Genomic DNA, 27,125 nt, shown 5'->3' on the forward strand with positions numbered 1-27,125 from the left:
AATAAATGCATGTTGACAAAACAATAGTCATGTTTTTAATTATACATTTTAGAATTCTGCCAGGTAGTACAATCAAGGAAGCTGGCTAACAGCTTACTAAGTTTATTCTTGTCATGAGAATGAGACAATTCCCCCCTCATAATCTTCTCTTGTTATTTGACCCCATTTACAGAAACATATATTAAAAGGTATTCCTGAAACACAAATCCTTATTTTACATAGCTGCTCAAAATATCTGCTGTCCTGGTCTGGATTTTAACTTTAAAATTTTCCTTAATAATTAATCTTCGTCAAGATTCATTTGTTAAAAGTTTAAAATGCCATAGAATTTAATTTATTTAATTCTACATAGGATTAAAAAAAAAAAAAAAAGCTTTGGATAATGGAGTCCTAAGTTTTATCGTATGAGAATGTCATTGTGTGAAAAAAGGTTTATGATTAGTCAAACAATGTACTTCAGTACACAATTCTCAGACCAAGAAAAAGAGAGATTTTGTCCTTTGAAAATAAGAAGTGACTCCCTTTCTGATAAATCATTCCTAAACAACTTTTATTCTCCATGCTTAAATATAACACAAGAGTAAATTATGGCCATATTCCTTTCAATTCATATAGTTGAAATATTTCAAAGAAAAGTGACAAATTATTAAATTTCAAAAAACAAATATTTAACCAAGGCCCAATTTGGGCTTCTAGAACCAAATTGTGTGCATGAATCACACTGTTTTTGTTTGTAAAAAAGAAAGGAAAGATAAGCAAAGAATGTAAATAAAAAAGTTAAAATATATGTAGAGAAAACAGAAGGAAGTTGAGGTTTTTTCCTGCAATACCTTAAAATAAAATTTAACTCCAACATATGTGTGTGTGTGTGTGTGAGTGTGCACGTGCTCAAATTATTTTCTCACCTTGCAAAACTTTGTTCATGGTTTCCTTAACAATAAAATAAAGATAATCATCTCCTAGTTCATGGGTTTTCAAAATGGACTATCCCCCCCAAAAGCTGGCCTTATTCTCCCACTGCAGAATCACTCTTAAAAAAGTCAAACTGGCCTTCACTCTTTTCCCACACCTTTCTCATGCCTCATCCTGAAACCTTCCTCTGTGCTTGGGATCTTCTTGAAACTGGATTTTTCTTCTGGTAAGGCCCACCCTCCCACCTGACCCCACCAAGAGCCTCCTAAGGCAGTCCTCCATTCTGACCTTGGTTCCTCTCCCAAGTTGTTCCTGGCCCCCTGCACCAGATTCTTGTATGTCCTTTCCACTCACACTCCTTTCTTCCTTCTCACTGGAATCATTACACTCCTTCACTCATCAGTTTTTTCTAGTACATCACTCTTTCACTGGCTATACTTCCATGCCAGTCTTGAAACCTTGGGGAACCAATTCAACTCAAGCGGTTGCCCCTCCTTATTCTTCCTGATCATAGCTAGCCTAAAGCTAACTTTGAATAACTTATCATCTATCTCTTTTGCTCTTGGTCACATGTTACAGATTGGAGCCAGATAACATCACAAAATAGTGCCAAATGGGTGCATTACCAATTTGTGTTACATAATCTCTACTGGGCAAGAAAATCCTTTTATAACTCTGATTCACTCTCCCACTCACCACAGGAGCTATTCCAAACATCTTCATAAATCCTCAAGTCTCCCATGGCATCTCTCTTACTCTCAGGAAAGTACTTTTCTTCATAGTTCGGTGAAAAAATGAAGACCAATCACTGACATATCCCTTTTCCTTCTCTTATTCCACATGACTCAGATCTCTTTTACCCATTTCACCTGAAGAGGTGGCCAGTCTCCTTGTGAAGGAACGCCTTATTCCATGCACTTTGGATTCCATTCTACGCAATTCCAGCCCTCTATCATCGCCACTTTTCATTAAGCTCTGGTCTCTTCCTGTTGCCTACAAACATACCCATCCTTTAAAAAAAAAAAAATCTGATGATCCCTCTAGTTTATTCTAGATTTCTCTTCTCTTTCAAATACAAGCCCCTTAAGAAAACTTCTCTTTAATTACTGCCTCCACTTCCTTTCCCAGCACTCTACTCTCTCTATAATCTGGCTTCCATCTATCCTCATTATCTCACTGAAACTACTCCCTGCAAAGATATCAATGACCTCTTAGCTGTCAAATCTAAGGTCATTTCTCAGCCTCCTATCCTTTCCCTCTCTACAGAATCTGACACCGTTGATCACTTTGTTTCAACTGTTCTTTCTACATTTTCCAAGTCATTTCTTTGTCCTGCAGCATACCAGCAGTTTTGTTATTCCAGAGTCTCCTATGCAGGCTCTTCATCATTAATGTGCCCCAAGGCATTGGCTTTGTCTTCTTTCTAGATACTATTATTCCTGGGTATTCAAAGATCATCTCTATGCAGATGATTTCTGGGATCTATTATAACCTCTCTCCCAAACTCTATAAGTCTAGCATCTCTAAATGCCTATTGTACTTCTTGAACCTTATGTCTCCAACAGACCTTAAAACTTTTCCAAAACTAAGCTCATTCTCTTTCTAAAGCCCTTCCTTCTAAATTTTCCTATTACCACAAACAGCACTAACCATGCCAGTTACCCAGTCTCATAACCTGTCACCCTTTCTTCTCATCACTACTTTCTCTTCTCATTAACCAATCTATTGTCAAGACCTATTGATTCCACCTTTGCCCTATGTCTTTCCTTCTCTCCCCAATACACCTACCACACAGGTGTAAGACTGCCCCCATCAACAGCTCAAGCCAGACATCTGGATGATGTTCCTGCCTCATCTTTTCCCATTCGGATCAATCCTCCAACGAACTGCCAGGTAATCCTCCTAAAAAGCAAATTTGATAATGTAGCCCCCCAAACTTAGTCAACTCCATTGGTTCACTATTACTTCTAGTCAGTCAATTGTTATTTATTATATACCTATGTACCAGTGCTGGGGATACTAAGAATGTAAAAATAGTCCCTACTCTCAAGGAGCTCACTGTGGGAGGAAACATGCAAACAGTGTGCACAAACAAGATATATACTGATTAAACTGGAAAAGAAATGAAAGAGAAAGTTCTAGTATTAAGGAAGACCAAAAAGGCAGAAGACAGGACTCTAGGTGGATTTGAAGGAAGTCAGGAGGAGGAGGAGATGAGGAAGGAGATTTTCCAGGCATAGGGGACACAACATCAAGTAAGAAGATGGGAGTGTTTTCTGTGAGCAAAAGTAGGAAGTACATATATGCATGCATATGTATGTGATAGACAGATGTGGTCAAACCAGCTAAGATGAGGATGGACTAGAGTGGGGAAAAGATTTGAGACAGGAATACTGATGAGCAGACTACAACAACAATCAAGGATCTGGATGGATCTGGATGAATCTGGACCTGTACTACAGTGGTGGCAAGTGTCAGGATATAAAATAATTTACTCTCTGGTGGAGTATCAACATGCCTAATTTGTAAACAGGGAATACTTTTCACAGTATATGTACTAGGAGTAAAGAAGAGAACAGTAAAGAAGAAGGAAAATAAGGAACATTCAAGAAAAAATATTAAAAATCTTCTAGCTTTTGTTATTGTTTTGTATGATTTTATTCAAAGTTCTCAGAAACAGTTCACTTTTTCTTTCCCACAGCCTGGTCTGAAGCTTTCTTGGGTTTTGTTTTGCCCAGATACCAAAAAGACTAGCACTGGCCCAAGCCACGCAAAGACAAGCAACTGCCTTGAAATTCTTTTAATTTTCTATAATAAAGAGTTTTCTCCTTCTCATAGATATTTCATGAGTTGGATTGCGAACCTGAGTTCTTTAGGATGGCTACCTCCCTTCTTAGGGGCAGATGGTTTCCTTGAGAAGAGGATTAGTTCGAAATACAATTCTTTCAGCCAATGCACATTTGTCTGGAGAGAATGACTCTGTAGACTTATTTTGGTGATGAGGGTCCAGGAATACTAATAATCCATGCCATTTTTGTATGGATACTAGCCATCCCCTTATGTCTTTCAAGCTGAATCCTTTACTAGGACATACTTTCATGTGGTTCTGTACAGTAGGGAACCTCACAACTGTTCAGAAAAGACAAGATGCAGGGTGAGATGCAGCATTTCGACAGGTTTTTGCTTGATGGGCCTTTTGCCTTTGAATCTTCCTGGCTGGCTAGATAATCAACGTGGAAACTCATCTTTTCCAGTCTTTTGAGAAAATGAGGCTTCAGACTCATATCATTTTGGCTAGATGCCATGGCTGCTTAGAGGCCTCCTCAGAAGCATCACAGCCAAGTGGAAGGCTATTTGACTTCTAAAGCCTTTTCCAATCCTGTCTTTTCTTTTTATTTCTCTTAATAGGTTTTTATACACACACACACACACACACACACACACACACACACACACACTTACTTAACAGTATTTTGCTTTTCTAGTTACATATAAAAATAGTTTTCCTAAAAGAGCTAGGGAAAAGGAACTATACTAGCACATCTTCCTTCATCTCTCTTCTTCCATCTCTCCCCAAGTTAGCAAGTAATCTGATATCAGTTATATATGTACAATCATTTTAAATATATTTCCGCATTAGTCATGTTGTGAAAGAAAAAAATAATGAAAAAGGAAAAGTAAAAACAGTATGTTTCAATTTGCATTCATCCTCAATACTTCTTTCTCTGGATGTGGTTGGCATTTCCAATTCCAAGTTTAATGAAACTGTCATGGAGCACTATATTGCTGAGAAGAGCTAAGCCTATCATAGTGGACCATCACACTATTCTTTCAGCCAATGCACATTTGTCTGGAAAGACTGACTCTGTAGACTTATTTTGGTGATGAGGGTCCAGAATGCTATTACTGTGTACAATGTTTTTCTGGTGTTGCTCACTTCACTCAGCATCAGTCCATGGAAGTTATTCCAGTCTTTCCTGAAACCTGTCTGCTTATCATTTCTTACAGACAACAGTATTCTATTACATTTATATACCACAACTTATTCCCGAATTAAAGGACATCCATTCAATTTCTAGTTCCTTAACACCACAAAAAGAGTGGCTACAAACAATTTTACACAAAGATTTTCTCCCCTTTATTACAATCTCTTTGGGATACAGACCCAGTAGTGAGTGGTACTGCTAGATTAAAGGTATAAATAGTTTATGACTTTTTGGAGTCATATATATATATATATATTCTGAAAGAACTGCATGAATTACTCTGTTTTCAGTAATTAAGGGCTCAGGGAGAAGAAAACCTACAAAATTGGGCGGCTCCAAAGCATTGAGATCTTCTGAGATCACAACTGTTATCCAATGCCAAAAACTTATCTCCTCACTTTGGGTTATCAGCACATTATAGAGAAATACCATCTATGTTTTTATATAAATCATTATCATCACATAAGCTGCCATGGTTAAATGCAGTCCCTAGTGGCACTTTGGAAATCTTATTCTTTTCATAGACAAGCTATTTAAAAACTCCAAGTCCATTACTTTACTATTCCCATCAGTTTATCTCCATTTAGTCTTCCACAGTTAAATGAGTGATTCTGTGGAATGCTCTGTTAAAATTTAGGTAAACTTAGCATAACGATTTATATAATGATTATGATATTACAAAGGAAAATAACTGAAAATCTAAGAATCTAAGATCAGTGAAAAATAAACTGGCCAATCATAACTCCAGAAAACTGTTAGGTTAGACCAAAAAAAAAAAAAAAATTCCTTTACACGATTACTACAGGGAAAGAAAGATGGAAGAAGAGATAGAGAAAAATGGTATATTGATAAAAAAAAAAAAAGGAAAGGTTTAATGAAGAAACAAAAAATAAACAGAAACAGTTCAAAATAGGACAAAGATGAGCAAGAGTGCTAATGATTATCTTTAATAAATTCTTTTGAAAAACCAAGCTGTACTTGGTAGAGATTCATTGTTTCATACACAATGTTCTTTATGTTCTTAGCATGCAACAGATAATATAATAAAGAAAATAACTGTAATAAAAATATTTTTAAAAAATCAAGATAAATTGTATCTTTATCATATAGTCAATCATGTTCCAAATTATTTAACTGATATATTGTATCTTATAAAACAATTGTGTACATAAAAACAGGGTGTAAGAAAAATCACAAGACACTTTTCCCAATATACATCTCTTCTTATTCACATTCAACTTTCTTATATAATCGGATTCCTACTGAGACAACATATCCCAGGAGATTACAAGATCAGATTCAGTCATAGAAGAGGTGCAAAGGGTTATTAGTAGAGCTCCCTCACTTCACAGAGGAGGAAGGTCAGGTTTTAAAAAGTCATTGATCCACCTAAGGTCATACAGAGTTAGCAGTGACATCTTTTCACTGAACCATAATAAAAACAAGAGCATCTGGTCATCAAACCCAGCAGAAATTGATAAACTTGGCAAAAGTAGAAACAATTGATGCTGAAAAGGCTGCAGAAAGAAATGTACCCAAAAACATTAGTGTAGGAACTGTGAAATGATCCAACCGTTCTGGAAATTATGCTGGGAAATGAAAGTGACTAAAATGTCCTTAACTCTTTAACTCAGAGATCCTATTGCTAGATCTAGATTTGAAGGAGGGCATTGAAAGATCAAATATATGCCAAAGGATTCATAATTGCACTTATAACTCTGATTCTGGATAAGAGGTAAAAAAAAAAGGTTTTACTGAATACAAAAATAGACCTTACTGTAAATACTATTTCTCCATTAATTTCTTCCTAAATATTATGTTAGATAGAAATGCTAATGATTTGTCAACTTACTCCCCACAATTGTGAGGAAGCTATTATCTTGATGATATTGTTACTACACAATATCATCTAGTAAAAGTAGACAAGGTTTCCCTATTTATAACAGGAAAATCTTAAAAGGCATTAGATACAATGCTCAATTTAAATTGGAAAATTTTGGTTACAAATAAAAATGTATCAATCATATACTTAATAAGTATTACAAAAGCCTTACAATAATTTATATGATTTGATTATAGCCATAGGAACTTAAGCAGCAATTTACTGGTAGAAGGAATTCCTGAGTACAATCATTCATTGTCCTAATATGCAATTTGTCATATTATAGTCACTAGAACACTAAGTGAGAGAGTTAAGTATTTAAGACTTCTTCACCATCATAGCATCAGGATGTGTTAAAGGTAGGACTTGACTGACTCTAGGTTTTCCTGATTTTTTAAAAAATAAGCTCCATTCACCATATCACCCTGCCTGTCTATGACTATACCGATGGTATTCCCAATACTGAATTACCTTGGTGTATATTGTGTAAATGTCACTTGATCCAAAAAAAAAAAAAAACCAAAAAAAAAAAAATATGGTATAAAAAAAAGAGTAATGGTTCAAATTCTATTTCTAACACTTAAAAGCTCTAGGAACCTGTGCTTATCATTTAGCCTCCCCGGGTCTCAATTTCTTTATTTATAATGGGAAGAAATACCCATAGCACTTACCATCAAAAGGCTGCTGAGATTCGAAGGTCAGCTTGAATAGGAAAGCCTTAGCAGGAGGCAGGACAGAGTAGTCCCATCTGCCAAGTTTCCACCTCTATTACACTATCATTGCAGACCACAAAGCCCCGACTGAAGGTTGGGGGTGGGGGGTGGGGTGGACCTCAAATACCACCTTGATAATCATTCAGGCCTCAGTGCCACATGTATTTCACCACTTATTCAGGGATTGATAATCAAATCGACATTATTATTACTGCTATTATGACGAAGGCAATGACTTTTTAAGTTCACTCTTGGTTTGCTCAGCCCTATTCATGGCAACCAGCCCCATCTGCCCCATATGGTCTTGTCCACTCTACCTCTGCCCTACCCTTCCACATAGCCTTCTGACCTGGAGTCAGTCTGGCACTCAACTGTCCATCTTATTCAATCCAAGTCTTCTGTCAGGCCCTAGCAATCATTTTTTACAGATTAGTCGTCTCTCTTTGTACGTGCTGATGATCTACAGCACAGCACAGTGAACAGAGCTGGCCTCAGACCAATAAAACCTGGGCTTGAGTACCTACAGTTTTGCATGTCTACCAGCCATGTCACTCAATGCAAGTCACTCCAGAGTAGATCTCTCTAAAATAAGCAGTCAGAGAAACCTCAGTGGAAAAGTATCTTCAACTAGAAGTAATCTACACTAATGAAACCAGAGTCAATGCCCTATCTCTACACATATGGTTATTCTCCCTATTTCTAAAAGAATGTATCCTCTTGAAAGTTGCAATTATTTCCTTTTTATCTCTTTGCTTTAACCTGATCTCTTTGGGAAGAGCTCTCCATTTTCTGATAAGTTTTATACCCTTTGACTATTAATAAAATTCACTTGGCCTACTAGACTCTTAAAACTTTACATGTCAGTTTCTCTTAGTGACTTGTTCAGAGTTTTTCTTTCTGATCCTGGTTTACTTATTTTGGTTATTTCCTGCCTTGCCAATTTAACCAATCTGCCCAAAACCATTTGTATCAGCCTTAGTCCTCACATCAAAAAGGTGGGAATAACTCACATAGCAAATGATTTCAGAATGATTGGATATTGGTATGTAAATGAAATGGAGTAATATTGCACCATAAAAACGACAAATATGGGAAGACTTACATGAAGTAATGCAGCATGAAGAAAGCAGAAACAAAACAACATACAAACTGACTAAAACTATGTAAAAATGACAGCTGCAACAAAATCTGAAAAAAATGTACAAAAGAAAAATATTTAGAAGACATGGAATTAAAAGTAATTTTATTACAATTCTGGTCAAATGAACATACTTTGAAAGTTTATAATTTCCTGGTAATCTTTTGTTTCTCTTCTCTCTGCCTCCCCGCTCCCCTCCACCCAGGGGAAGAGGGGTTAGGGTAATGGAAGGGCATCTGCTTGTTGGCGTGCAGAATTATATTGATTGATGGTTAAACATCTAATACAACATTCTAGTTTAAAAATCCCAAGTGTGTATCCCCCTTATGCTCATCCCTCTCTTCCCCCCCCCTCCCCACCTGAGAGAATATGCTCCAAGCCTCAGAATCAAAGCACCTACCCTCTTCTTTGAGGTGACTAGTGGATCAAAATCATAGAGACCAATAGGACTTTGAGGTGGAATGAATTGGCAAAGTATGATGGATAGCCATGGGGTACAGGATATGAAGGAATGGGCATATGAAGAGCTAGGGAAAAGGAACTGTACTAGCATAGAGCCACACTTCTTTCTAGGACTGAGGGAGCTTAGAAACCATCTAGTCTAAGCTTTTCATTTGAAAAGTGAGGACCCCATGCTCCAGAAGGGATCCCACTCTGAGTTCTGATCCAAGACCTTCCTAGCTTCAAACCTAAGGTTCTCTCCACTACACCACCCTCACTACTATGATGTGAGGGAAGGCAGCAGTCATGACTCTCCCCAACTATGAGAAGATAGACAGGTTTTTGTAAAAGACATCAAGTGCTACTGGCTCTGAGACAAAATAGGAAAAGCTGGCACAGAAAGGGGCTACCATATCTCTCCAATATGCTTTGTGTTTGTTTGGGGAGGTGTTTTTTTTAGTTCTTTTTTCTCTTTTCCCGACTTTCTTCTCAGGTCTTTTTCCATTTTCTTCTTTCCCTTCCCCACCTTTGTTTAGCTTGATAACAACAATCCAATAACTACTGTTCAGAACTTTATAAAGGTTTCCACTAAATTTGTTTACAGACCTTCATAGAATCTTCTGTCATATTTGCCATTAGGTGGCGCAGTAGATAGAAGGCTGAATCTAGAGTCAGGAGTCAGTTTCTCAACTGTAAAATGGAGATAACAGCTATTTGTATTCTAAAGTTGTTGTAAGAATCAAATGAAAAATATTTGTAGAGCACTTCCCCCAGAGTAGGCACTTAATAAATGCTCTTTCCTTCTCTTACAGAGAAGACCTATATGTTCACTGTCTTGGGGAGCACCAGCGTGGAGCTGTTCCACCAATCAGCAAATTCACACATCTTAAAAAATGTCCGTGGTAAATGGAGTCGCACAGCCAGTGTGTGTGTCAAGAGCACTTCATGTTGTTGTTTTTCAATCATGTCCTACTCTTCATGACCCCATTTCAGGTGTTCTGAATGGAGATGCTGGAGTGCTTGACCATTTCTTTCCTTAGTTCATTTTACAGATGAGGAAACTGAGGTCAAAAAGGTTAAGTGACTAGCTCAGGGTCACACAGCTAGTGAGTGGGGCTGGTTCTGAACTCTTCTTGACTCCAGGCCTAGCACTGTACACTTTATATACCATGTGGATTTCAGAGGTATTTCAGAATGAAAACAGAGAAAAACTAATCTAGAGCCTATCAAACAGCTGTTATCCCTTTCAACTGCCAGTTTAAAAAAAAAAAAAAAAAAGAATGAGTAAATTATATGGAAAGTGATTGGGTTAAGTTATGAAGATCTTTCAGTGAGGTGTTTAGACAAACAATAAGATTATCAAAGAAAAGTCTTGCTATCACTGTCTAATAATAAAGGAAATGTATTCTCCAAGAAGGCAGATTGATAGATTAGAGAACACTTTAGATGGCTTCTATGAAAATGCTCTATTAGAACAGGATTCTATAGAACACAAAATTACCCTAGAACTGGCCTTAGAGACCACCTAAGCAGAGGTCAAACGATGTTCAGAAGCCAACTGGTCCCAATAATGAAGATTTTTTTTTTTTTTTTGCTTTTTGCAAGAAATCAGCTTGCTCTCTGAAAGGAAAGTACAGTAGAAGGGGTATTTACTGGATCTGGGACCAGAACCTCCCCTCAAATCCTCACTGTTACTCTCTGTTTAACCTGACCAGGTAGCTTCTGATCAGGCTCTACATCCCTGACCCTATGGCCACTGTTCACTTTCCCAGACAGGAAAGCCCTCTTTTCCTTTACATGCAAGTCTTTATGTCACTTCCTATGCGGGGTTCCTCACTCTACCCCCGAGGGCCAAGTCAATAAGACAACAGTTCAGGGAGGCAAGAGGGACCACAGTTCAAACCAAGACAGCCATCATGGAAGCCTCCCCAGGTCCGTTAGGCAGATCTATGATATATTATTATCTCAAGGCTCATCTCCTAAATGGTTTCACATTGTGAATGATTTCAGAGATATTTTCCAGCTTATCATTGTCTTTCCTAAAGCATGGTACCCAGAAGGTAACATGATGTTCTTCTATTTGGGGTCTGGCCAAGATAGAGCACCACTATCTTTCTCTTTTAAAGAACTCCTTTGTCTATTTTTTAAAGCCTCAACTTAACTCCACATTAACTAAAATGAACACTTCCAGATACACAGTACCACAGAAAGAGGAAAAATACACATGAAATTAGCAAGAAAATATGCTATAAAGTTTATAGCACTTCTAGAAATGGGAGAATTGCCATTGTTAAATTACACTATTAAAAAAGTGTTTTATAAACTATAGCTCCTCTTTGTGGATAAACAGTATACCTACAACAAATCATAATTCTTCTTTGGTTTTTCAAGTTCTTCCTAGACTAGTTGCTCCCCCACTTTCCATCATCTTCTACTTCTTCCCTCTCAATATATTCTGCAATCCAGTGACTTTGGCCCCTGGACTCTTCTCTAAACAAGGTGCTCTTGCTCTCAACTCTGGGCATCTTCTCTAAGTGTCCTCCCCCTTCCCCCAATCCCAGAATTCCCTCCTCTCTCTTCTCACCTCAGTCTCAGCTAAAAATCCTAGCCTTAATACTAGAGACAGTCCTCTGAGAGGATCTCCAATCTATCCTGTCTAGATCTTGTGAGGAGACAGTCGTTTTTATGTTGTCTTCCTTCTCCATATCATGAATACTTGAGAAAAAGACTCATCTGTCATTCTTGGCATAGTACAGTGTTTGAAAGATCATAAGCAAAATGACAAATGTTTGTTGTCTCAATCTAAAAAGAAACCTGGGAAAACCTGAATAAACCAATGTTAAATGAAGTAAAGAGAAGCAAGAGAACAATTTATGCAACAATGAAAAGACAGTTTTGTTTTTTTTTCGGTAAAGACCTAAGAACCCTGATTAATTCAATGACCAACCTCAAATCCAGAAGAATATTTAATGAAGCAAGCTACCACTTACTGACAGATATGACAGACCAGAGATTTATTATGTAAGATGGGAGAGAAGGGACAGGCCAGGGGAAAAAATGTATAAAGGAAAATTTAAGCACCTTCTTTTAAAAACCTCTATTTCTATTAAGAAAATATAAGGAAAAAAAATCACAGACAAGGAGACCATCAAAAGGTACATAATGAATACATGGTATAATTTAAAAAAAAAAGCAAATTATACCAGATCCAGATCTACCATTTCAATAACCGTTTAATGCTCAGTTCTGTTAAAAAAAAAAACAAAAAAACATGTTTTTATAAAAGAACAGCTGATTTGGAAACAGAGGATTGTGTGACCTTGGATCAACTGAAACTACCCAGTGCCTCAGTTTCCTCATTTGTACAACAAGAAGCTTTGAAAGATCTTTCTGACTAAATGATGTTGTGGTAGAGTTCTTAACCCAAATCTAGTGAATTTGTTTTTTAAAAATATCTTAGTAACTATTTAAATGTAACTGGCTTTGTTTAGAAACCTATGTATTTTATTTTATGCATTTAATAGCAAGTAATGATAGCTATTCTATACCTATTATATAATATAGCACTTATGTGCCAAGAATTGCGCTAAGTATGTTACAATTATTATCTCAGTTGATCCTCACAACCCCATTTCAATGTAGGTATTATTATTATTATCCCCATTTTACAAATAAAAAAACTGAGGCAAACAGAGGTTAAATTACTTGCCCAGGGTTACACAGTTGGTACATGTATGAGGCTAGATTCACAGTTCTGGCATTCTATCCAGTGTATTACCTTGCTGCCCATATAAAAATATTATTCTGAGAAAAAGTCTATACGTTTCAGACTGCCCAAGGGGCAACCAAGTAATCAAGGAGTTACATGATATGAAAAATCAATTAATAATATTTGATCTCATTATTTCCTCCAGTATTAACTAAAACAAGGAATTCCACTTGGCCCCCTTTATACCACAAAAAGTCTAGGAAAAGAAAATGAGACCACAGACCTTGAAAAAGACAGATGCATTATATGCAGGACTAAGTTTTTATTAATGTAGAAATTTCAACTAAAAGCATTATAACCAAAGGAAAAGAAATGTTGTAAAAAGAAAGAAAAAAAGCTCTTGCCCTAATAAAAGTAAAGAAAACCTCAAATTTACACACACACACACACACACACACACACACACACAGTTTTATATGCTGTATTCTCTCCATCAGGTTGTGACCTCTTTGAAAGCAAGCTCTGTTTTCTGCATCTTGTGTACCTAGCACTTAGCACAGAGCCTGGCATAGAAAGTACTTAATAAATATTTGATAACTTAAATTTTTTAATTCTACATAAACATAATAAATACAGCTAAAATTAGAAGGGAAACAGTTAACTGGGGGGAAAAAATCTGCAGCAAGGTTCTCTAATAAATGCCGCATTTCCAAGATCTAAAAGGAACTGATGAAAAATTTAAGAATAAAAACCATTCTCTAACCAATTAACACCCAAAGAACATGAAAAAGTAATTTTCAAAGTAATATAAGCAATCAAATGGGGGGAAATGCCTTAATTTAGAAAGTAATTTAAGCAACTCATACTATCGGATTGGCAATTAAAAACATAAAAAGTGACAAGTGTGAGAAGGGCTATAAGAAAACAGGACTACACTGGCTAGAAGCTGGAAAATGAATGAATGCCCATCAATTGGAGAATGGTTGAATAAATTGTGGTATATGAATGTTATGGAATATTATTGTTCTGTAAGAAATGACCAGCAGGATGAATAGAGAGGATTGGCGAGACTTACATGAACTGATGCTGAGCGAAATGAGCAGAACCAGGAGATCATTATATACCTCAACAACGATATTGTATGAGGATGTATTCTGATGGAAGTGGATTTCTTCGACAAAGACAAGATCTAACTTAATTTCAATTGATCAAGGATGGACAGAAGCAGCTACACCCAAAGAAACACTAGGAAATGAATGTAAACTGCTTGCATTTTTGTTCTTCTTCCCATGTTATTTATACTTTCTAAATCCAATTCTCCCTGAGCAACAAGAGAACTGTTCGGTTCTGCACACATATATTGTATCCAAGATCTACTGTAACCTATTTAACATGTATAGGACTGCTTGCCATCTAGGGGAGGGGGTGGAGGGAGGGAAGGGAAAAATCAGAACAGAAGTGAGTGCAAGGGATAATGTTGTAAAAAATTACCCTGGCATGGGTTCTGTCAATAAAAAGTTATTTAAAAAAGAAAAAGAAAGAAAGAAAACAGGACTACAAATCTGATGGGTTGGTAAGGTTCTCAATTGGTTCAGCCATTTTGGAAAGCAATTTGAAACTATGCTCCCCAAATCACTTATTGCACACTCTTTAACTCAATACCACTACCAGGTCTATCCCTCAAAGAAAGCTGAAAAGAATTCCTCTGTACAACATTTATAAAGTGGTTCTTTTTCATCTCTATCACTTGTTTGGTCATGAAAGAAAAACTAAGGACTGCTCAACAATTAGAGAATGGCTAAATAAATGATGGTATAAGAACATAATGGACTATTTGGGGACTATAAGGATTATTTCAGAGAACCCTGGGAAGACTAGTATAAGCTGAAGCAGAACGAAGTGAACAGAACAAACTTTTAACAACACAGTAAAGAAAAACAATTTTGAAAGTCTTAAAAACTACCATCAATGCCATTATTATCCAAAAATTCCAGAGGACCACACCTGATAAGAGAGGGGTTAAGATGAAGAATGAAAAAGGTTAGGACACCCCCAAAGATGGAATGTTTTGTTTTGCTTGACTATACAGGTCACAAAAAGTATACTTCCCCATAACCCAAGAAATCAAGGCAAGAAGAGAAGCAGCAAAGAGAGAAAATCATTTACCACTAATAAGTCAATTAGAAAAAAGATAAATGGGGAAGGGTAGCTAGGTGAGGCAGCATAGTCAGATCCTGTTGCCGAGTTCAAATCAAGATTCTTCCTAATAGTATGACCCCGAGTAAATCACTTAATCCTGTCTGCCCCAGTTTTCTCATTATAAAATAAGCTGGAGAAGGAAATGGCAAACCAATCCAGTATCTCTGTCAAGACAACGCCAAATGGATCACAAAAGAGTTGAGCTCCACTGAACAACAATAGTAGACGGGGAAGGGGATCATTATCCAGAGAAAACTCCAGCTGGGTCCATGCTCCAGTATAAAAAGATCCTATAATATCTCTAAAGCACTTCAGGTCCATTATTTTTATTACCTGAATGAGAGACAGTATGGCAAACTGGAACTTCATATGAAGTCATAGGCCCCAAGTCTCATCTCTGACTGAGACACAGACACACAGACACACACACACACACACACACACACACACACACACACCAAGATAAGTAACTCACTGGGATCTGCCGAGATCTCTCACAGGTTACTGCCCACAAATGTAGAAGGACTCAGTCCAAATCGATGACGAACTCTCCAAGACTAGAAGTCTTTGAGGAATGTCTGATTCTAAAGAAACCAGAAGTCTGGTGCCTATCCCCATGATCATCATCCTCTTTATGCAGGGTAATAAAGAAAGTATTTTGTAAATCTTTGTAAATGATTACATTTGTTAAAGTTACTCTGACCTTCCTTCAGTATACTGCTGAACTTTAGGGGGAAGACACAGAAAATACAATTATTTTAAGGAATGGAAAAGACAGCATCAGACAAGTATGTGCTTCAAAAGAACAAGTCCCTTTGTTGTTGTTTGCCTGCATTTTGTTTTCTTTCTCATTTTTTCCCTTTTTCATCTTTTTTTTTTGTGCAGTAAAATAATTGGGTAAATATATACACATATATTGGATTTAACACATATTTTCAATATATATTGGATTGCTTGCCACCTCGGGGTGGAGGTGAGGAGAAAGGGAGGAATTTGGAACGTAAGGTTTTGTGCAAGGGTCAATGTTGAAAAATTATCCATGCACATGTTTTATAAATAAAGTTTTAATAATAAGAGAAAAAGAAAACAAGTTCTTCCTTCTCAGAAGTACCCCAAACTATCATGAAAGTTTTCCTTTCCCAAAGAAAGGATTTGGTTCTCATATTGATAACAAGCCACAACTATTTTGACTACAGACCACTAGTGTGAATGATAAGACCTGAGCTCAATATCTTCTATTGTCTGAGTAATGTTCCTTCTATCTGGTAGTTGAAAATTCCAAGTTTTTCTGGACAGGCTACATGTGCCTCAGTGATTAACACTAAGACAAATGAGAGAGTGCTAGAAATGTGTCACTTAAACAATACTAATAAAGGCTATTTTTCTTCCTTGTAGACAATTTAAAACTTTTTCTCTACTTCTAAAGTATTTACCCTGTTGTCACTTCTGGCACTATCAGTTAAAAGATATATTTTTTCCTTGCTCAAAATTTACTTGTGTATATTTTGCTTCATTCAGCATTATGATTTCAACTATCTGGTCATCATCTGACACAGGCTCCTTAAGTAAAAGTTTTAAATTTTAATGTAACCTGAGGAGGAATGTACAGACCTACATTAAACACGAACTATCTCCCAGCACCCATTGTAATAGGTTTCTTACAGGTACTTTAAAAACAGTCATTAAGTTCCAAAGTGCCATGTAATATTGTACAAATCAGGACAAGACAGAGCTATAGTTCAAAAATGCTTTATTGTCATAGGGAAAGTCTACAGAAACTAGAATCATTTAGCTGGTAGGGTTAGAGCTCTATGAAGCATACTATTTAAAAAAACCCACTTGGGCCTAGGTAGTACTAAAAAGAAAATCAATCTGTGGGTCCAAAAATAGCTATTTTGAAAGGGCTAATCTTTTCTCTTTCCTCATTCCAATTCTTTAACATTCTAGAAGAGATCAGTTTAGGCAAATAGAAAAGGAAAAAACAATCCGTTCTATCTGCTTACAATAACAATCAAACCACAAAACAAAAATACTTACACAGGACTGGCATTCAAAGAGCAATGATCCACCATCATTTCTGGAAGGAAATCCAACTTAAATGCAGCCATCACTTCACTTTTCTTCCTATACTTGTCTGATCAATAAATATATAAAGCTAAAGACTCCTGAGTCTCACAACAACAACAAACTGGAAAGAGCAGAAGAAGCTCAGGAAGACCAGCAGTAAATGACACAGACACAGGCTGGGATGGGAAAGGGGCAAGAGAGTAATGGATTAAAAAGGGGCTGTAACCATGTAAAAGGAGGCTCCGCTCTCCACACAATGAAAGTGCTGATGCAGGAGGCTTGTTTTGTGTGGTTTTCCCTGGCAAAGCAGTACTAAGTGCACTGTCAGATAAACAGTGTCAGATCCATGAAGATAGCAATGGGTGACAGAGTGGAAGAAATACAAACTTGTTTCTCATTTCCCAAACTACTGCCCCTAAATATCAGTTCCCAAAGTCCCCCAAAGCATGGGATTACCTGAACTAATAATCTCATCATTATGACTTGTTACATCTTCAAATATTTTACAGAGGAAGAATTCTGGCTATTTTAAGTTGAGTTACAAACACAGCCCCTATCTAAATTGGTTAGCAATGGGTACAGTGCTAACTACTATATATGGTGATAGAGCACTGCCATATATGGTAATCCTCCACAAAAGTCCTATTCTAATCCCTCATATTATGGTGCAGAGGTGACCCTAAGATCTTTAAAAAAAGAAAAGAAAGTCTTTCAGGAACTGCCTAATTGACTCCTTCAAGCAGTTCAACAGTGGATTGTTTCCTGAACACTGGTTGGTTCTTTGGAAAGACTTAGCACCATAAGGCTAGTCATCAAATCTATTAGATTTTTTCAGTTCATAACAACTCAGGAGGAGTTAACTCACCTAAGGTTAAGGGTTAAGTTACTAACTTAATTTACTTATTTAAGGTTAAGATTAGTTACTAACTACACTAATGAAACCACAGATCCTTTAAATCCTTTAAGTATTCAAGTGACTCGAGTAAATAAGAAGGCCAAAGCAAACATCCTGCTCTCCCCACCCTCTCAAATTGGAAAGTGTTCCCAATCAGTCATAACACTTCCTCCAACTCACAGAAGCAGTAAAATTCTGGTGCATCCGGAGCCCTGAGAGCCTAGCTGGAATCCTGCCTCTGCTACTTTCTACCTGTAGATCCCGCTACTTCCCAATCTGAGTGTTTCTCCATTTGAAAAAGGAGAGGATTGGATCAGATGGCTCTAACTTCCCTTCCTGTGAATCTGTGATCCTCCCACCTAAATGATTCAACTATATGCTTCTGAAAGGAGGGACTGAGACCCAATTGGGAAAAGGAGGATGACTATCTCTCTGCTTTATCAGTAAATGACAGTTTTCAAAATCCCTTGTTCAGAACAATTATGAGGCACGTAGTGAATATTAGATTTTGTTTTTAAAAGTTTCTTAATAACATCTATTCAATTATGTGGTTGGCCTTAATTTAAAAACAACCCAAAAACCTTCTACATATATACATATCAGTAACTTAGGGGAAAAAAAGGCAGAAAGCCTCAAGGTCAAATAGGTTCAATCAGGGGTGTTAAATAAAACTGAGATGTGTAGAACCCACATATAAAAATTCTAATATGGATTACCAGCAGAGATGGCTGTCTAAATCAGGTAGATGTGATGTCCCATGTCTGTTCTATAGTCCTCCAAGCAGCAAAGACGTCACCATTTCAGCAGTGACTTAAAGCAATACTGCCCAAGAGGGCATTGTGGAACTCTATAGGCTCCTTTCTATGTTTACCTGGAGTTTCCCTTGGCATCATACTCGATAGCCAGAATTACATTACTTCTTACACTACCTCACAGCTGTATCAAACACACCATGTTTTACTCCAGATTTCTGTCAAAGGCCTTTTTGTTCTGTCTTAAAAAGGAAAATAGGAAACCTTTTAAGGATTTGGGATTACTTTAAAAGCATAAGGCTGACCTCCTGAGAATGCAACATGAATTGACACATGAAGGTATGATAATTCTTTACAGTTCCTCCTAGTGCAAACTGAAAGACATAGTAACAATTCCAACTTGTTGGGTTGGTTTTGTTGTTGGGTAAGAGGGGCATTTCTAGAGCTTTCTGGCTCACAAATTCATGTATTTGTTAACTGTTTAGAAAGAACATAAATACCACATCCTACCAGCAGTTTGGATCATGATCAAGGTTAAACAATAAGGGATCAGGAGAAAGTTAGAACCATAAAGCCAAGTTAATTGCACTCTTTCCCCCCATGCACATTTTATAATCCTGTTTGGAAGACAGCAGATAGTAAACCCTATCTTCGAGTATAATACTGATCAAATTACTTCTCTTTGCCCTAATTTCCTTTCTACAAAGAATAATACTGGACCTTTTCTATACAGAATTGTTTGGTTCACTTATTAGTAAATTCAACATGAAATTACTGCGAAAAAAGCAATTATCCAGATGTCAAATAACTGAGGATCAGCAGTAAGCATGCAGGAATAAACACTATTAAATGAATCAGAAAGCTTTCCCTTACATACATACATTGTGAAAGTTAACATGGCAAATGTTATATGTTTAAACTTTCAGCCAAAGTTGAGGAAAAGACCTTTGGCTTAATTTTATAATAGCTATATATACTAAGCTTTCTAAAATCATCAAATCCAGTGGGCAACTTTTATCCTGCTATTAAAATTCACTTGTTACTAGAAAAATACTACATGGCTTTTAAAATTTAAACCTACCTGCTAGGATCTTAAATATCTGAACACAACAGTGTTTGAGAAAATGTTTAGGAAATAAGAACAGCGGCAAAACATGCCTAAGACCTGCTATAACCTTATCTTTGATAAATGTTTGAAAAAAAAAAAAAAAAAAGAAGACTATTACTTGAAATATGTGAGACCAAGGCACTATACACCCTAGGAGAGAAGTGGTGAAAAGATGAAAAACAGCTCTTTAAAAAAAAAAAAAAAAAAAAAAAAAAAAAAAATCAAAAAACTGCTAATATCAACCACTACTGAAAGATTGCTCCAAAACATCACAAAAAAGAGAAATAGAAATCAAACCTCCCACCTAGCAACTTGTCAAAAATGTTGGAAGATGTGGACAGTCAATATCAAGGAGGTTCTGTGAGGACAGTCACACTTGAAAGCTGTTGGTGGGGTTATAAATTGGTATGTCCATTTTAAAAAGCAAGTGGGAACACAAGAAAAAAGGTAGGTTAAAAGGGAAGAGGGGGGGAAGGAAGAGAAGTCAGAGATCACAGATACAGAAAGTAAGAAAGTCAAAGATAGATAGGTTTTTATTTATGTCAAAATAGTCACAGCAGACCTTTTGTAACAGCAGACAATTGAAACAAAGTGGATTCCAGTCAAGTGATTTTAACAAATTGTGTTGCATGAATGTAATGAAATGCTGCTGCATAATTACATAAGAGAACAACAACTGTTCGTAGACATATGAACAATTCCAAAAGTATGATAAAGTTCATAAGTACCAATACAGAATAAGCAGAACCAAGTAAACTGCCCACAATGACCATAGTAATGTAAACAGGATAATAAAAAGAAATTAAATACCACAGTACGAGAAAATGTACTTCTCTTCTTTCATGGCAGAGATAAGAGACAATGAATATGAAACCATGTACACCCTTTGAGACACTGTTAATATCCCACTTTGCTTGGTTCTGCTATTTATTTTCTTTATATTTTAATGTTTGTTACAATGTAAAGTTCACAGAGATAAAAGAGCAGAAGAGGGACAACCAACAGTTATAAACAGTAACAGTAAATACAAACTACTTCACTGTTTACCAAAAACCTATCTCTCACAATATAATTTAAAAAAAAAAAAAAAGAAAGAAAGAAAACAGAAGGAATGGTGAACTTGAAGTTAGGAAGTCAATCCTGTTTCATTCAATCATTTATTGATTGTATGACCTGGATAGGTTACTGAACCTATCACGGCCCTCCAGGTTAGCCATCTGTAAAATGGGGGAAATAATAGCACCTTTTCCACATATATTTAGGAGATAATGTGCATAAAATACTCTTTGAACTTAACAAGCTACACAGATATTGTCTATTACATTCAGCATCACATAATGGAAAGAGAACAGGATTATGAATTTAGCTTAGGCAGTAATCGTATCTATAACGTGACAGATACCAGCACTAACAACAGTTAGGGATGCAAAGAAAGACCAAAACAAGGGCCTGTTCTCCAGAAGCTATTAGACCAAAGGAGTAAGAAAGATATACACCGATATATACAAAGGAGATCCATGAACAGGACAGACTGGAGCCAATCACTAAAGAGAAGATACAAAGCATAAGGGAAAATCAAAGAGATTTCTTGTTCCCAATAGAATCTGAAGGAAGCCAGGAGTCCCAGAGTTAGAGATCAAGAGAGAGAATTCCTAGCCTGGGGTACACAGCCAATGAGAATGCATCTCCATGGAAGATGGGAGTGATCGGGTGTACAGACCAGCAAAGAGACAAATCTTATGCGATGACAAAGTAAAACATAAGAAGACAGGAAAGAAGGATAGGGATAGGCAGTTTCTGAAGGGGTTTGAAAGCCAGAGGATTTTATATTTTATTTTAGGAGTAGAAAAGAAGCCACTAGAATTTACTGAAAAGGAAGGGAGGGAAGAACTGTGACTTGCTGAGAACTATGTTTTCAGATCACTTGGAAAACTAAGTGGAGAGTTGCTGCAGTAGGGGGGAATTTAAGCTTTAAAAAACCATTCTGGCAGACAGTACTTTTAGCTGGTGGTATCAGGAGAGAAGTAAACATACACAAAGACCTATTCCCCTCACTTATAAAATGCTGAAAGCTGAAGCAAACTTTTTCTGGCACACACTGTGAGAGGGGGGTACAAAGAGAAGAAGAGCCAGCCTGCCCTGGGCTTTCTGTGATAGAAGAATCCTTGGTAAGGAAACTCTCTACCAATGCAAATCTGTAACTATTCTGCAACTCGATCTTAGAAATACCTGGAACACAAAGAGAGATTTGTCCAGTAAAACCATCAGCATGAATTCCAGACAAGACCAACATTCAGATTTTGCTACTTCCGAGTCTAGATTCCTAGTCACTCCCAAGCTGCCTCCCTAATGTTTGAGTCTATTAATTCAAAAATCTCAGTAGAAGAGGGAAAACCAGAGATATCTATCACAGCTGTTCAATCTTAGAAAAAAGGAACATAATGAAGAAATGGGAAGAACTGCAAGCTGTAGGTGAACCAATTTAAAAGAAGTTTCTTAGGAGAAAACTTAACAGGGTGCCTGTCAAAACTGAAAAAATAAAAACAAAAGTCAAAACAAAAAAGCCCCAGAGAAGCAAAGGAACAAATAAATTAGTAGCAAATCTAAAATTAGAGGTCAAATAAGAGGTATCTTTTATTTTTTCCAAAAGGAAAAATAGGTCCAATGAGAAGAGAGATTCAAAAAGACAATTTTTCAAACAAGTATAAGTAAGAAATTAGAGGAAAAAAAATTTGAGGAATAACACTATAAGAAACTAAGAAGGTCTTAGAAGACAAAAATATAATAAAGAAAGCTGGAGAATCAATGGATCTATTTGATGCTCACAGAGCTAAAAATATAGTCAGAAATAAAAAGATCACAAAGATGCATTAATTTTTTTTCCCCAACTGATCTCGGAGAGTCTAATCCATAACATACATGAAATCTCCACTCTATGATGTGGGGAATGTATTTCTATATTTTTGATTGAAGACTTGTAAAAGGAGCAAATCTAACCCTGGGAACATCTCCAGCTCTTATCATCAGGAGGTTTTCTGTACCTCAAGACTAAGTTCTCCACTGCCACTACTGCTCCTAGTTGTGCCCTCTGGGGCCATCCAGAATCCAGCTAACAATCAGAAGAGGGAACTGGAGAGGTCATCCAATTTAAGCTGAACAAAAATACTTTCCACAATATACCTAGCAAAGGGTCCCACTGTCCTCTGCTTAAAGATCTTTTGGGAAAAGGAAAGGGAAGAACAAGGGAATAATCATTAATGTAGCACTTCCTATATGCCAGGCAGTGTATAGTTTCACCTCAAAGAAAAAGAAAACCAGTCAAGAAAATGCTTCCAAATAATATTAGACATAAAAGAAAATGTTCTTAAGATAAAAAAGGAGGAAATCTTAGCCTTTCTGAAGTCAGCTTTCCTATGTAATATACAAACTGGGGATTATTCAATAGGAAAACCTCAAGTAGGACCTTACCTATGGTTTCACACCTGTCTTTTCTGGATTTGTCTTCACTCTAGAAAACAAAGAAAATAACAGTGAGTAAACTTTCCATTTCCTCCTTTGACATCACAACCCAAGTTTCACAAATATTATTTCTTTCTGAAGGAAAGCCCTTTCACCATCATGGCAAAACATAAGAAAAATGAATCCTTTCACTCTCCTGGGAATATATACTACTACCTGACAGATCAAAGTACAGTTATAAATAAATCAATGAATTAATATAAAAAGGAAGCAAGGAGTTAAAGAAAATTGCCTAAATCTAGCCTGTCAAAAATTAAGAATCCACATTTTTTTTTTGAATCCCCATCATATAACTGCTAGCTCACAAACCTACTTGTAGGAATCTGAAAAACTCTTTTCAGAATTAAGAATAATATTAAAAACATAGTGTTACTAATGATACTATTTGGAATATCCTAATGCAACTTTCTTGAGTCCTACCAGACAGAAATTGAGTTCTTGCCTAAGTAAATGAATTTCAGAGACCCCGGAGTTAGTGGTATACCACAGAAACCAAAGAAATCTTAAGATGGAAAAGTTAATAGAAGGTAAAAAGCAAACTGAGAAACCACAAAACCAATCTGTCCAGTAATGTTAAAAATAAAGCTCTTATGGCCAAGGATCTAGAAATCCCACAAATTTGTATTCACATCAACTATTGACAGCAATATATCTGATGTTGCTATCTATTCCCAGCCTACTTTGGTGAAAGTAAAGAACAGCTTTATGCAACAAAGGCACAATAATTTCTACTATAGAAAGTATAAAAAACTTTTAAAAAGACATTCATTGGAGTAATAAGGGAACAGACTTTTGACAATATGGATAGATATGAAGACAAGAGTTACTTTCTTTTTTTTGTGATTCATTTAAAAAATAATACATTTTTATTTTTAAAAATACATGCAAAGATAGTCCCTAGACAGCATTTAATCCAACCTAAGTTAAATATGTACAATACTTCTAAACATATTTCTACATCTATTATGCTGCACAAGAAAAATGAGATCAAAAGGGGAAAAAAACCACAAGAAAACAAACAAGGAAGCAAACAACAAAAGGAGAAAATACTATGCTGTGATCCACCTTCAGACTCCATAGTCATCTCACTAGTTACAGATGGCTCTTTCCACCCCAAATCTATTGGAATTTCCTTGAAACACCCCATTGTTGAAAAGAGTCATGTTCATCCATGGTTGATCATCACATAATCTTGTTGCTGTGTATAATGTTTTCTTGGTTCTACTTATTTCACTTAGTATCAGTTCATGTTAGTCTTTCTTTTCTGAAACCATCCTGGGTTTGCAATAAGAAAGATGAGTTCAAATCTAGCTTCAGACACTTACTAGCTGTGTGACTAAGTTCCTTAATCTGTGCTTGTCTCAGCTTCCTCATCCATAAAACGAGGATAACAATATCTAATTCCCAGGGTTGTTTTGAGGATGAACTGAGATAAACATTGTAAAGGGTTTAATGCTTAGCACACAGTAATCAATAAATGTTAATGATTATTTTTATGGTTATTTATCAAATATATTTTATATTTAGCTTAAATGCTTTAGTATTTTTTGTAGTAGCACAGGTAAACAAAGTAGACACCACTGATTGGGGAATGCCTGAACAAATAATATCCATGCTTTTTATATTTCAATTATAAGTGACTAATATTAATTCAGAGAAACATGGGAAGTTTTTAAAGAACCGACAGGAAAAGAGCCAGGAAAATTATGTGCACAATGATTACAATAATAGAAATGAAAGGAACTGAAATGCTATTAAAACCAACCTCCCCCTTTCCCTGTCCCAAGAAATTAGAAATGTAACTCCCACCCTTCCTTAGAAGAGCATAGAATATACATACATGCTGCAAGGTTTGGTAATTGCATTCCTAAAATATGTTTAGTTGCTTTTCTTTCTTATGAAGATAAAAGGAGAGCCTAGAAGGCATTAATTCTTGGTCATATTGTGATATTTAAATAAAAGAAAGCCATAAAACTTTAAATAAATAAAAGAATGATGCAATAGTATCAGTCACATCTTTGTAAATAATTGCAGCACATCATTAAAAAAAAAATAACATTAAACTGCCATTATTAAAATACTGGCTGTAAAAGAAAAACGTTAACTGGCCTACAAAGGAATTGAACTCATAAAACTATTCTCACTTGCCATGGTATTCTTAAGCCAAGCAATGGAGAGGGAATGTCCAGGGTTTACTATGCCGATCTTCATTCATATATAACCTGATCAATCAAGTCTTTCTGAAAAAAGTAGGAAAAAAAGGCAAAGTAAAACATTTAATTAATAGCAGTACAAATATCTGCAACACTGTAAGAGTAATACAAATCTAGAGACAGGTAGGTGGCAAAATAGGTAAGAGCACTGGCCCTAGAGTCAAGATGCCTGGTGTTCAAATCTAGCCTCAGGCACTTACTAGATGAAGCAAATCACTTAACCTCAATTGTCTTCCTCTTCCACCCCACCCCTCCTCCAAAGTAAAACCTTTTAGATCTGGACCAGAGATCTAAAATCTAACCAAAGTAGCTAAACTGCTAATAATAGGCTTTCTCTTTTTTGGCAGAAGATTTTTGTGACAATACATCTAAAATACAACGGGAGAATTCCCAATGACCTAGATAGTTCAGAATGGTAAATAATCTTTCCAAATCTAGCTCTATAATGTGTATACATGTATATTTGTAACAGAACATTTAACTAATTAACCTTTGGTCAATATTAAATCAGTTTAAGTTGAACAAATCAAAGGATAAAGGGAGAAAAAATGACATTGAAATGAAATACAGTCCACAAAGTTGATAATCCACAAAGGCAAAGAAGATAGAATAAATGTTGAGGTCCATCACAAGAAAGGTCATACCTTCCTATGTTGGATAGCTGAACAGGCAACTGTAAAAGATCCTCACTGAACATAACAAAGAGTGAGAAAATTACTTATTTCTACTCAACTCCTATAATTTTATAATGTTGAAGGCTTTATAAGAAATCACCTTCAAGGCAATTCCAAGAGATTTGTGAAGGAAAGAGCCACCTGCATCCAGAAAGAGAACTATGAAGACTAAATATGGATCAAAGTATAGTGTTTTCACTTTTTTGTTGTTCATTTTTTCTCATTTTTATCTTTCGCCTTTTGATCTGATTTTTCTTGTGCAATATGACAAATATGGAAATACGTTTAGAAGAATTTCCAAATTCTTGTTTAACCTAAACTGGATGGCTTACTGTCTGTGGGAGGGAGACAAATTTGGGACACAAGGTTTTGGAAAAGGTGAATGTTGAAAACTATTTTTGCATGCATTTGGAAAAATAAAAAGCTATTGAAAAAATAAAAGTGATCATCACCATTAGAATTGACAGCCAGCACTGGATGGAAAAGGCCAAATCCTAGGGATCCAAGAGGCTCAGTAGTATTTATGACTTTCCTCTAGGATGAAACAATAATCTATTATTTCCTAGTAGGGTATACTGAAGTTCCTGAAATATCCTACTAAACTATCCTTGGACTAGTTTATTCTTATGAACAAATCTGTTTTTTTATTAGTGAATGTGTTGTTCTTAGCCCCAGAGAAAAGAAAGGGAAAGATTTGTGTAGACTCCTACTTCCTACCATTTCCAATCTGCAACTGTGAGCCAGTTATCACTATCTCAGGAAGATAAGCACTACCTCTAGAAACAGGTCACAAAGCACATTTCAATCTCACCTGTTCCTCTAGAATAGACAATATGAGGTGGATGTGCAGGATAGCTGGGAAAATGGCAATCACCAAGAGACAAGATGAAGCTGTACCTTTTCTTTTGGAAGGTGGG

The 27,125-nt window shown here is 36.2% G+C and overlaps 1 protein-coding gene across 8 annotated transcripts in view; it reads right to left on the reverse strand.

The window, feature by feature from the left end:
• The window catches only part of CELF1 (CUGBP Elav-like family member 1), a 98,666-nt gene that overhangs the window by 23,308 nt on the left and 48,233 nt on the right, over nucleotides 1-27,125 (reverse strand). Inside the window, exons 1-2 of one of the 8 annotated variants that reach the window (XM_031944224.1) lie at nucleotides 23,271-23,310; nucleotides 8,596-8,681 (exon numbers count right to left, since the gene is read on the reverse strand). The exons of 1 other annotated variant lie outside the window; for it this stretch is intronic. In XM_031944224.1, coding sequence (XP_031800084.1) covers nucleotides 8,596-8,612 — 17 coding nt within the window. In that variant the 5' untranslated portion in view covers nucleotides 8,613-8,681; nucleotides 23,271-23,310. Of the gene's footprint in view, nucleotides 1-2,700; nucleotides 2,809-8,595; nucleotides 8,682-17,017; nucleotides 19,859-23,270; nucleotides 23,311-27,125 lie in introns of those variants that run through there. 6 more of the 8 variants (XM_031944225.1, XM_031944232.1, XM_023506362.2 and 3 more) reach the window with 6 other exon arrangements.

Source organism: Sarcophilus harrisii, chromosome 6 (genome assembly GCF_902635505.1).
Source record: "Sarcophilus harrisii chromosome 6, mSarHar1.11, whole genome shotgun sequence".
Classification (NCBI taxonomy): Eukaryota; Metazoa; Chordata; class Mammalia; order Dasyuromorphia; family Dasyuridae; genus Sarcophilus; species Sarcophilus harrisii.